The sequence below is a fragment of the Aedes aegypti genome, chromosome 2 (assembly GCF_002204515.2).
Source record: "Aedes aegypti strain LVP_AGWG chromosome 2, AaegL5.0 Primary Assembly, whole genome shotgun sequence".
Lineage (NCBI taxonomy): Eukaryota > Metazoa > Arthropoda > Insecta > Diptera > Culicidae > Aedes > Aedes aegypti.
Window position 1 is genome coordinate 345,122,757 of NC_035108.1, and position 13,670 is coordinate 345,136,426.

Genomic DNA, 13,670 nt, shown 5'->3' on the forward strand with positions numbered 1-13,670 from the left:
TTTGTTGATGCATTTGAAATCTTCGGCAGGTTCTTCAAACTATGATAACATGCACATCCTTTTTCAGGGGTACGCGGGTTGTTTGTTTAACTTCCTAGGGGTTCACAGCTTCAAAAAGGTTGGAAACCACTGATTGATACATAAGAATCATATGAAAGGCCAAATCTGAGTACGCCAAAGTGAATAACCGAACACCAGTTAATGTAGTTAGTCCGTACGTGTCTAGTATGTAATCGTCCAGAGAAAAACAGTGATCGTTCAAGGTTCAAGCTCAGACAAACAGACTTAATAGGTTTCAGTAATTTTATCTCTGTCGGAGTCACGTTCTTTTCTCTCCGAAAAACATGAGCGATGAAAGTACAGCAGCGCCATCACGACAATTAGAGCTTGAATTGAATACGATTATATTTTTTTCTGTGGGTAAAATTATTAGTTTACAGTATAGCATAGTGATTTAATCCAATTACAGTCAGAATCGATAGTTGAATGTAACATGATATTTAATGAAGCATTAATACAGAGGATGACATGCACCAGTTCTCTATAGGATAAACGTTGTCTTTTAGTTCAGTAAATTTGTAAAAGTATTGATTGTCAGAATTCTGAAATCAACGTTATAAGAAGAGATAAAGAGGTTGTGTGCTTCTTTGTGAAAGGAAATCACTCAAATGGGTTTTTCCTCCTTTCTTTTTTTTTTATTGTATTTTTTTTTCTTTCGATTTTCTTAGGAATTATGGGGATGGTTTAAACGTGTAAACAAATCCGGATTTCGACCGGAGTGGTGATGCAAAACAGGTGCTCCGCGGCAAAGGCAGAAATTTCTTTGTAATTCCTTCGTAAATGTTCCGAAAACCATTCTAACAATACTTATATGAGTCTTTCAGGGACTCTATGAGTTTCTCTGAGAATTCCTCATAAAATTGCATCAAGTATTTTCTCAATCATTCAATCTTGGCTGTTTTCTGCAACACCTCAGAAGATTCCAGTATTTTCTCCAATTCTTCAAGTGCTTTAACTTGTAGTGTAACCAGAATTTGGTTCAAGGAAGGAGGTAATGGTTTTTAGAATAGAAAAAAAGTTATTTAGAATTTATAGTAACAGAATATAATTAAATTTCTAGACTATCATTTTAAAAAGGCAGACCCCGACCATCCCCTATAAATTTTACCAATGTAGGGGGAACCTGTTTTAGTTATTGATGGTGGAATTTTTCAAGTATTCCGAAACACGCCTGTAGTTAAGGAAAGAAGCTTTAGGTTCCAGAGGATTTTCCACCTCTTTCAAACGATAGACAAGCTTTCACTTCTCAACTACATTTCGGCGTACGTGTGAATATACGAGAATAGGCGTGCGTGTGAATATACGAGATTGATGGATTATGAAGTTTCAAATTCAATTCCCAATAGTTCCCGTACTGCCCATGTTCAAATACGCGACGTAAGCGTCATTGAGGTTTTCACCATATTTTGGTCATTTGTACGACAATTAATTAATACCAAAAAAATATTTGTTCCATAAAGGTATCTAGACGATGGTTGGAACAAACGCCCTATCGATCGAAGTATTTGCAATTATACGATCAATAATATTTAGACTGCTGGAATTGTCAATGGCGCTTACGTCGACTATACGAACCTAGGCAGTATGGGAACTATTGGGATATGATATACTGCCCATAAACGCATAATTATCCCATGTGAATAGGTAATCCAGCAAACGTAGGACTAACATGCATTTATGGGCAGTATAACAATGAACTGCAGATTAGATGCAATCTTCCTTAAAGATGATATACAAATAACCTTACCATATATGATGAGTCTTAGCTAATTATCACTTTCGTCCCCTTGGACCATAAAATGGTCCCCAGAGGGGCGCGTTCGCCCACTTTAGAAATCACTGGTCTAAATGAACTTTTCGTCATTATCTTATGGATTGGAATGACAGATAATTATTGTTTAAATTTAAATTAAAAAAAACGGATCATGAATTAAATTATATAAATTTGAAAAATTTATAAAACAACGTTAAACAAACGAAAATTGTTAAAATTAGTATATTATTGTTTATTGTTTTGTTGATTAGAATTCCTTCATATTATTTATATCTTTGAGTAACAAATTCTTAAGCATGTGCACGACATGTTAATCAAATAAACTCCTTGGTACGGTAACACCAGACTGATCTCTTCTATCCAGCATCAACAGCATCAGCACCAGCATCGCTGGGAAAAAATGATAGTGCGTAAAAGAGAGAGGGAGTGATAAGCACTACCATGGGCCAAAGCGAGCCAGCAGAGCACGGCCAAGTCAAAGTAGTTTAAGTACAGTTACACCAACGCTGACTTGTTGCTCGACTTTCGGTAGTATGCGTACCACCCAGCAGAGCGTTGGAGTGACTGTCCACGGGTAGATTAGATCTCTCACCAGATCTTGTTGGCCACTTCTGTATGTCTGCCTCTGGTGAGTTGCCCTGCCCACACACTACAGTCTTTTTGGGATGTTCTCTTTGTAGATGCGCGGGTTGAGCTCTCGTGGTATCTCTCAACCCAGCTCAGCGCAGTTTGATCCGTACGGTTATTGTCAACTCAGCCGTACGCCGGAACAGTCGAGACTTTGTCGGGGCTCCTCGAGTTTGAATATACAGAGTAGAGAGAAGAAAAAAGTAGTAAAAATAAGCACACCGTTTAACAACTGCGACTGTGTGCTCTCTGTAATAGTAGAGGAAAGCGCTGCGTTTGTACTTAAGTAACATTTTCTTTCGGAGTCAGTCCGGGCGATTCCCAAATCGGTGTGAATTTTCGACAATTCGCGACGCGTCCAGTGAAGTGTACCCCAGTGGGATTGGAATTTTCGCGGATCGGCCACGTTTTGGCGCTGGTGGCTCGATAGTAAGAACTCGATTAGTGCTTGATTGAAGGAATTTTCGAACCAGATTGTCGAGGGAGAGTCGTCGTCAGGCCGCTACTAGCCATAGAACCGAGTAGTCGTGGTCGTCGTCGAGACGTGTGCAAGGGGCTGCCAAACCTCCGAAGAGAATAGCCTACGGTAACAGTGTAAAGAGTGCGGAGACCGAGAGTTGAAGCACATCGCAAAGAAAGGAGTCACGAGTAGAGTGCGGTACAAGAGTGTGACCCATCATCGGCTAAGAAGTGTGTTTGTGGAGGCGCTTCCCCACGATCGCGAGTGTTAGTGGCCAATTTCTTACCGGGAGGAGGAAAATTTTTGTTTTTCGAATTTTGTTCGATTTGATTTTCGGAAGTTTGGAGGAAAGAATCATTGATCGTGACCGTGGTGGTGTGCGAAGCAAGTGAAGAGCAATTCTGAAGCGCGTTGTGGATTAGGAAGATACAGGAAAGCGAAACAAGTTGATTCATATAAAATTCCTATACATACACTAGTACAAAGAGAGTGTAAGAATAGTGTTTTTTTTCGAACGCCGCAGTGGATTATTATTGACGAACGCAGTACACCGAGGGATGGAGAGGCATCACTGAGTTACGCATATAGAACAAGTGTAAAAGGTTGTAGAGCTTGAATGCAGTAGATCAAACAGAGCCTTAATCTTACCTGTACCTTCTCTCTATTTCTCCACTGTAGAGTGATTGTTGGAAGGATAATAGTACAAAAAGAGCGAGAAGAAGTGAGTTGCTTGAGAGAAGATTGGGAACCACGCTTGACCTGTTGCAAAATCAGAAATCATGATGAACGCCTACAGCAATAGTGTTAATCAGGAAAACACCATCCAGTCGACACAGAGTATTGCCGACTATTTGGCACAGCTACTTAAAGATCGGAAACAGTTGGCAGCCTTCCCCAATGTGTTCAACCATGTAGAGCGTTTGCTTGACGAGGAGATATCCAAGGTCCGGGCATCGCTCTTCCAGATCAATGGTGTCACGAAAGAGCCACTGCAGCTTCCAGAACCGGAGGGTGAAGCGATTACTTTGAACGAGAAAGTATACGTACCGGTGAAGGAGCATCCAGACTTTAACTTTGTTGGAAGAATTCTCGGGCCCCGCGGTATGACTGCCAAGCAGCTGGAGCAGGAAACGGGATGCAAGATAATGGTTCGGGGGAAAGGCTCGATGCGAGATAAGAAGAAAGAGGAAGCCAATCGGGGTAAACCGAACTGGGAACATCTGTCCGACGATCTGCACGTGCTGATTACCGTTGAAGATACCGAGAACCGAGCATCGATCAAGATCAAGCGTGCACTGGACGAGGTCAAGAAACTGCTGGTTCCCCATGCTGAAGGCGAAGACGAACTCAAGAAACGACAGCTCATGGAACTGGCCATCATCAACGGAACTTATCGGGACTCGAGCACGAAAGCACCTCCAGCGGAGATCACCTTCGAATCGGTCTACGATGGATGGAAGCAATTGGGCGCCGAGCAGCGATTAATTAACCCTAACGCCATCGCAGGCCTTACGCAGAATCAACTTGCTGCGGCCGCACGAACAGCTGCCAATCCACTCGGTGCTCCACTGATCCTGTCGCCAAGAATCTCAGTGCCAACGACCGGTGCCAGTCTCATGACCGGTTCGGCACCACCCACCATCGATCACACCACCGGACTGATATACGCAACTGCACCGTATGCCGACTACGCCAGCTATGCAGCCCTGGCCGCCGGGAACCCACTGCTTGCGGAGTACGCCGATCACAGTGTAGGTGCAATCAAAACTCAAAGAAGGCAATTCGCGCCTAGAGATCATCCTTACTAAAACCGGGCAAAGGGGCAATAATCAGCAAACACGCATAAAACCACCACACATAATTTATATATATACTTCTATTATATATAACTCTATTTTTTAATAACTTTTTTTTTTTTGTTTTTAATCATTGTTAATTCTGAAATAGATATAAATCAAATCTGCACTCACATCTAATAATAATCTAGAAGATCTTACATCTCAAAAATAACTCTACTGAATAGAAAAAATGCGTTCTAGAACTCTATATTAAAACCAATTGTCAATAACGAATCTAAAACAAAACTATTCAATCGCATTATTAAAACAAATCACATTTCGGAGAAAGTACAGAAAAAAAGAATGCAATGCAACCTGACAGGAACAACAGATCAATCGACAACAAGTAACCACCAATCAATCACCTTCCACTCCACCCCAATGTTATACAGTTTCGTTTAACATTCATTCTTCCTCCCTCACCACCACAATCTCTCACTCTCCCCCGTCTGTTTCTGTTACAATTCTAAGGAAGCATCTTCCGTCTCGTCGTCCACTTTGGATCGGATCCGTCGATCGCGCCTCAATAACCAGTTGTCCCGAAGATTCGATGACTAACACATTCATGCCACACTGTTGTACTGTTACTGCGCTGTATCCTTTCGAATCCTTTGTTTGCATTGAAATCGAACCATTGTTGATTGCCAATATGTTTATTAAAGAATGATTTTCCCATACAAACAAACTTCATTTGATGTCCTTTTTCCTGTTAAACCAAATCACTTATGCTTCCCAATTGAATTAAGTGTATAGTTGTACTACGAATGACGGTGACAAGACGCTTTCTGAAACGGACCCACAATTTTACGGTAGGGTTGCATGCGAATGGACAGTCCACAGTAATAGCGGTGACAAAATCGATTGATGATGATCTCGGATTCAACTGTTGGTGGAAATATTAATAGTTAAGTTGCGTAATCTTGAGCCTCCAAAATATCCTGGAACAATTTTTGGAGAATTGTCTAGTATTCGTATACTTCAAACTATCGAAATCAACGAAGCATTTTCAATAGTTTCCAAAGAAAAGTTAAGCTCGACCACAATTGCAGTTCGAAAATGGGATAGAAATTCGAAATTAACAAAGATTTGAAGTCTCTGTTTCAAAATATATAGAATTTACAACCAAGGACATCAATAATCTGCATTTTGGAGTTCGAATCTGATTTCATCCAAAGTTTTTATTACGATTTCATAGACCGTTTTTTGTTTGACGTCAATTCATAAGATTATGACGAAATGACTCGAAAAATGACTTGGAATATCTATTTAATTCAAATAAAGCAGTAAAGCTACGTCCAAGGTGTAAATCAATCTCGTGCTTTTAAACGCTTGTTTGGAATGTTTACATATGAACTTCAGGCGATAGTGAAGAGTTCTATTGAACCACCTAACCGTTCAACTACAATAGCTTGGAATAATTTCTGCAGAATTTGCTATAGTATTCTTATGCATCGAATCATCAGGAAGAACTGTTTTCAAAATTTTAAAGAGAAATCAGGCATTAGAACCTTTTGTGTAAAATATGGAATTGAGTTTTGCAATTAAAAAAGATTCGAAGCTTAGTTATGTGCAGATTCTAAAACCAAGAATATTATTTTTCTGAAACAAGAGTTGTTTGGATTTTAGAACTGATTTCCTCCAAATTATAAAGCAGAATCTGAACACGAACTTGGTGCAATTAAAATCCAACCAATGACGCAAGATTTTTTCAACGTGTGTGAAGAGATAAATGTTTCGACATATTTTGAATGGTTTTATAAAGCGTTTCTAAGCGTTTCAGTTTTCAGTGAAATATTCAAGATTTTAATTGAGTTGAGAAATTCAAGCACTTCTCTCAAAATCTCAAACCGATATTCTGGACTATCCTTAGATTATTGAAGATGCTTGGAAAAACTTGACAAATGTTATATGATTTTTTATAGATTTTGGATATTATTTCGAAATTTACACAAATGAGAAGAAGAGACATATTTTGAGTAATTTATTTGAGGAAGTGAAATTTAGAAAGTTAATTGTCGTAAAGACTATAAAACTAACTGAGAGATCATAAAAGTAAATTGTAACTTGCAGAGAGACTTCAAAACTCTTACAGACAATTGTTACGGACCGGAAAATTGTAATTTCTAAAGGACCTTTCCAAACAGGCAAAGCACTTTTTCGAATTCAGTGAAGCATCGTTTGTTCAATATTGAGCTTTTAGTTATTCATATATGAAATTTTTTTTCACATCATCAACCGAGTCCTTTATCAATCGATTTCCCACCGCTCTTCGACCCCCCCAAAAAACCCGCCTATCGACTTCTACCCCTGTGTTGACACAACCTACAGAAACCACCCGACCATCCAAGTCTGCCTTGGGAGCAGAGTAGTAGTAGTGAATGAGAGATGCATTATTCGTTATGACTTTTTCGTATTAACTTGGTGCCATGGTAGTCTCGAAATATTTACAAATAAATACTTCTCTACTAGATTGAAACAAAACAAAAAAGCAGAAATAATCAAATGAGAGCAAAGCTTTTGTTCGTGTCTTCTCAAAACTTATACATAGATTATATTAACACAAGCGTGACAAAACGAAAATTGAACGTGAGAGCGAACGAGAGCGCGATAGTGATGAAATTATGCCTTTTGACGAGTATTCGTTTTTTTATTTAACACGAAAACCCAACACCCACATGCGTACATACTTATGTGCAAAAACACACACACAAATACACAGCTAGGATGTAAGGATTTTTAAGGGACACTCCCTTGAGCACTGGTAGAAAAAACATTACAGTCAAAATTCGACAGTCAAGTGTGCTAACGCCGTTTTTTCCTTTGTGAGGGCAAAACAAGCAAAAACCTGATTGAAAGCAAGCGAGAGATTTTTACTTTTAAAATATTTAACAAAGAAACAAATGTCTGTCTGTCAAAAGGATGGAATGCAGAATCCTCGATTCTTATGCAAGAGATATAATACAAAAAAGAAATGCAAACGTCCCAGTGCCCCCACAAACCTCCCGTCCCTGAGTCGAGGAAGCTACGAAGCACCCGGGGCACGGGACAACGTCGGAATAACACGTAATCTCAGAAATTATTAATAGTTAGATGTGTTTTAACTGTGTAGACTTAACTTATAGCAAAGTGTATAGCGCGTTAAGTGATGGAACAAAAACAAAAGCAAGTTATTTTATACTTTTTTATCTGTACGATAAAATGCAAGTCTATTTTATTAACGTATTAACAAAAGAAAACAATTGCAAATGAAATTGCAAATAAAACAATAACGTAACTAGCAAACAGAATGAAGCAGAGAATGCAAGAAAAAGATGCAAAAAATGGAGCACAACCAACAGCAAGAAACAAAACAAGAATCCAATAATAACTCATCTTAAAACAAAAACTAGAAACAATCTCTTTTTATTCTTATCATAATAATGTTATTAATAACGCTATCACAATCTCTTGATTAATCAACATTAGCATTCGTCTGGCTCCGGTAGCAGAGGAGCTCGCAGGTCGCAAACAGCACTCTGTCTCTTGTCTCATTGTCACATTGTAGCGCCAAACCATACTGACGTCGTTGGAAACTAGTTCGAAATAACCCGGCTTCACTGTGGCGAGTAAGCGAATGCGTGCCTTTTTAACTTTAACCACCCAAAAGAGATAAGATCGAATATCAATATAACACTATTAATAATTATTCATACATGAATAACGCAACCGGAAAGGAGCTTTGAATATCGAAATCGAAAAGTATGGTTATCTTAACACGTTATTAACAATGTAATTGCACAAACCTATTAATTCGGATTAATACTATTGTTTTTCACTTCTCGAACGAGCCTAACGAAACGGAGCCACAACGCTGACCAACGCAAGTTGTTATCAAACCGTGCTGGCCGTCTTAATCCATTCTTAATTCTAATCTAACATTGCGAACGACGCCAGCGAAATAATCGAAAAGCAATTGAATTAACTATCAGCTCGGAGAAACTCAATACGTTAGTATCAGTAATATCTTAAACTATCTCTTATCATTATTAACGTTTTTTTTTTTCTTAGTTTAATAATACAAGTGCACTTTTTAGCAAGTAACGAAATAAAGTTATAACTTAATAATAACAATAACAACTTACTTTTATTTATTCACCTTTTCAAGCTCACACCCACCTAACTCTTCTCTTTCAGTGCCTTTTCTCATCGCCCATCGTCGGAGGCCTCTATCCTTAACATTTCTTCAGTCATATTTCTTCTTTCTAATTCACCTTTTGCTTACCACACGCACAAACATACCTTGTGAATACTCGTTACCTCAGACACTCTAATCCATCGCAACAACTACCCCCAACCATTGCCATATCACTTACTATATGTGCTTTTATACCAGGCATTATGTTTGAGAAAGAATAATCCCTACTATTCACCACTCGCATCACCTACTTATGATGAAACCAAACATCGAGATTAACCCAACGCTCTCTATCGGAACAGTGCTATCCCTCTAGATAAGTAAACACTACGTGTCCACTAAGATCAGGCAAGTACCTAACCGATTCTAGGGCGGCGGCGCCCCGTCGATGTCTGTCTGTGCTTCGTTGGAATCCTGCTGATGAATGTGCACGGTCTCTCTAATTATGTTGTAACGTCCATTCGGGAATGCGTCCACTCGCTGCTATGTTCGTTCATGATATAATCAACCAACAATAATTCTACGCTGTATATTTTGTTGTAATATTTTTATAAAAGGAGGTTGCTTCATTTGATCAGGTGCTTGAGGTCATTTCTTCTGAAATCGTCAGCAAAACTCTTAAAAATTGAAAATACCTTCCTTTTGTTTACATTTAACATACACTCCCGTGCAAAAAAAAACAGGTCAGGATTTTTTTGTCTCTATTTCTGTGATTACACGTACAAACAAAAATGTCTATGGCTCATCGAACCGAAATGAGTATTTTTTTTTTCTAAAAAGTTGACATTCATTTTGACAAAAAAAAAAAACATAAATTTTGTTTACTAAAATGTTGCTTGATGTTGTGACATTTTTTTTTAATTTCACAATATGGCTTATCTTCTTAGCATAAGATCAACCACCATAGTATATCTTTTAATATCTCTACCATTTCAAATTTCAATAGACATTGGATTAATGGAATGTCAATTAATAAGGTGCACATGATTGATTTGAGATTTTGAACAATTTTTGTGTTCTAAGTACCGTTTTGATTCATATTACGGACACTTAAGGCCTCAGTGAAGTATAACCCAGCATAGAGCACACAAAATAAATCATTCTGTATGATTCCTTAGCGTTATCGAGCATCGGAAGCCCTTTACTTTCGAATGGTTGGTAAAAAATATGCTTCCGCAACTTGAATAATTTTAAATAAATCAAAATGTGTGGCCTTTTCATGATTCTTATTCCGGACGCTTCCTAACTTTTGCCTCATATTCCGGACACTTTGATTCGAATTCCGGACAGCTCATGATAATCATTAATGGAACAGTCAAATCATCAATTGAAATCGTCAAACCACTAAAGAGACATCTAAGGTAGTTGGGCATTATAAATTTTCAAATATATTTATGGAAAAAGCTAACTAAAACGAGCCTCGAAATTGAAAACTTTTGAACGGCAAAAATTGAAACATTTCGTGTGAAATGTTTCCCATACAAAGTAGAGTGTCCGGAATTTGAAGCTGTCCGTAATATTAATCAAAACGGTAAGTTCTTGTGATCCCAAACTTCTACATGATACCTGGCATGCCTATTTTAAATTGTTTTCAGACTTTTCCGCCACCATTTCGCAAGTGAGTTTTAAAGACAACTGAATCAAACTTCTAAAGTCGTACTGATTCGAAATTTTGATCGATCCCATGCTGATATAACTTGCCATGTTTTTTCAGTGCAATATTTGAAAGCTGTCGTGATCTCATGTTATATTTTGGGTGACCGCAAACTTCTGCACGGGAGTGTAAGTACACATTTAAGTCAGCCGCGACGCGGACATCTCGTTCCAAATTTTGCGCTAATTGTTAGCGTAAATAGGTGGTATTTGTCGGCGATTCGGATAAACCACGAAAGACAGAAATTACGCTCCGGTGGAACCGGTGACGACTCTCCTCCTCAGTTATACTCGTCGCACACTGATAAGCTCATTGTTGGAGGCAAGTTCCTGGCGAACGAAGATGCTACCGATAAGACATATGAGTTCGAGATTGTTTATGCTTTTTACATGTACCTCTAGACCTTCTAAGCAGGAATTATTATCTGCTTGTCGCAGCTGCTGAGATTTGACCAAATATTCATTATACGAAGCTGCGCGTAGATGGCGATAACGAGATAGCCGATGGGTGCAATTAAATGATTAGGTAATCGGATGGTGCGGATCAACGTTTTGAATGAAGTATTTTCTGTATTTACGGAGAGACGGGCGGTGAAGACGTGAATGAGCTTAGCCAATTACAATAATGTCGTTTTCGTTTTTTAGGAACTGGGTCGGTGATCAACACATGAACAAACAAACGTCAAACAAATTGTAATCCGGTCGAACCTGAATCTGGTTGGGGTTGAAACTGTGATTCAGAACGGGTTGCGCCAGTTCCAACCTGGGTTCAAAAACGAATTCGACATAAGTATACTACCACTGAATCTACGTTAATTGGATGATATTGATTGTTTCTGATTGAAACTTGAACGTGAAAAAGACAGTAGGATCAATTGATATGACTGACAATTCCTAAAAAAGCTTCAAGTTTTATACAAGCCCTCGGCAAATTTCAGCAAAATATTTCTGAATGAGTTTAGAGTGCAGAATTAGGTCTTATCTTATCTTATTCGCAAGGATTCAATAGTGATGCAGAGAAAAAATGAAGACGTAAGGCTCAGAATGTGTACTATTTCTTAAACTACATTAGTCCCTCGGTTTGACAGATCGCTGTACACTTTTCTCAGCATTCAACATTTAGTTCTATCACATCACGTGCTTTTAAATTTTCGGCAACTGTAAAGGACATGTACATATTTCTTTCGTTTTCGATGCTAACGTTAAATTTGTATAAAAAGTTGAAAATATTTGACCAAAAATGTCCGCATCTATCCAATTTACAAACTTTGGCCAAGCTAACTAGGAAGTTAAGTACGAGAGACCCTAAAATGTGACGTATAATTCAATAGAACAATTTAAAAAGCAGTTTACTGAAATATTTTCTTTAAATCATAGCAAATGATGGGAAGTGGAAAACAGTTAGTAGACTTAAACAATCCAAGAACATCTAAACACTGTAAAATGGTTTGGGCGTTATCGATCATTTTAATATCCTCCTTTGTGTGATTATTATGAATTTATGCATGAAACGTAACACTCCGAAGGACATCCCTGCAATAGGATCAGACAAGGGGGGTCTTAACACGACACGCTTGCTTTTCATCAACTTGCATAACTATGCATCTATTTTATGAAGTATTCGATTAAGGGATTCAACAAGATTTGTTTCGAGATTGCTCCAGAAGATCCTAAAAAAGCCATTTTGATGTTTTTTTAAAGAAATTTCTGTGAAAATTCTGAAAGTTTTGCTAAAAACACAGGCATGTTGTCCATTCAAAATTAGTTTTCTAATTAAAAACTAAAGGGATGATAAAATGATCCTGCGTCTTGATATTTTGATAATTGTCAAATTCGGATTGATTTGCTCTCATTTATTTATGAATTATTTTTTATTGAATTTATAAAATATTGTGAACTCAAAATGGTTTGAATTTCAAACATATGTATAGGATCTCAGTGTGATTCTATAAATAAATACACTTTTGCTCTAGGTATCTGAATTTCGACTATATTTCCATCAAAACGTCAAAGATCAGAAGCAAACCGATTACCCATAAGCCATGGACCACGGCTGGTGCCTAAAGAAACTGTTGATTTGGTGAAACTCATGATGCCATGCTTGAAATTGACACAAATCAGCATTCCTATGTTTGAAATACAAATTTTACCTGTGTGTTTTTCAAATTTCCGGCTTTTTCCCGGTTATTTGTAATTCCTGGCGTTTTTTTTTTCAAATTTCCCGGATGAATTGACACTAACAAGGTATTAATTTTTGATTCCCACCCGAAATATTAACGAAGATCATTCCATAAGCTTCTCCTGCTATTCTTCAGGGAATTTTTTAAACATTGTACTGAATATTTTTCTAAGAGTTTCAATGATGTCATTTTCAGGATCTTTCTACCAGATTCCTTCCAACATTTGCTCTTCATTTTTTTCAGGAGTTATGCCCAGAATTCCTCTAGAGTTACATTAGTTTTTTCAGAAATTAATTCAACTCTATATAATTTAAACAATTATTTTCTTGAGACCACTACAAGATATTTCAATATACATTACTCTTAACCCATCAGAAATACTTCAGAACCTGCAACAACAATCACTCAAAAAATCATGAAATACTCAAAGAACACCAACATTTCTTTATTATTTTTTATTCAAAAATTCCAAGTATTTTTCAAGAAACTTCTCCAAAATACTAACAATAATCACAGCTTCTTGGATTTTGTTTTTATAAAGCAGAGAACTCGTTGGATTTATTTTTCGTGAAACCAATGTCAGAAATTTTGTAATTTTGTTATATCATGCGGGTGCCCTTGAACTGCCCTACCACTAATTGAAGAGCGTTCAAGGTAAGATGATGTTTTTATTTTTGATAGCATATCCCCACTCCAACCAATAAAGCATGGGTCAAAATCGCGTTTCGTAAGAGCAATTGGGTCCAAAAATTTTTAATGAAATCTTGTTTTTATTCTATAACACGAAAGAGCATGTTGCTGCAACTACTTTAGCAATTCTCCCACTCAAATAACGGCTATATCATAAGTATGTCATTAAAGAAGATTCGGAACACCTATTGCGTCGTTCCACGGCAATTGAAAC

The 13,670-nt window shown here is 37.7% G+C and overlaps 1 protein-coding gene across 5 annotated transcripts in view; it reads left to right on the forward strand.

The window, feature by feature from the left end:
• Positions 1-2,564: 2,564 nt before the first annotated feature.
• LOC5569043 (protein held out wings) overlaps positions 2,565-13,670 on the forward strand; it is an 84,973-nt gene continuing 73,867 nt past the window's right edge. For 4 of the 5 annotated variants that reach the window (XR_002500762.1, XR_002500763.1, XR_002500764.1 and 1 more), the window contains exons 1-2: positions 2,569-3,523; positions 3,600-4,672. Coding sequence is in view for 1 of the 5 variants with exons in the window: in XM_021846160.1 (XP_021701852.1) it covers positions 3,701-4,729 (1,029 nt within the window). In the remaining 4 variants the exon portion in view is untranslated. Of the gene's footprint in view, positions 3,524-3,599; positions 8,059-13,670 lie in introns of those variants that run through there. The other variant, XM_021846160.1, reaches the window with a different exon arrangement.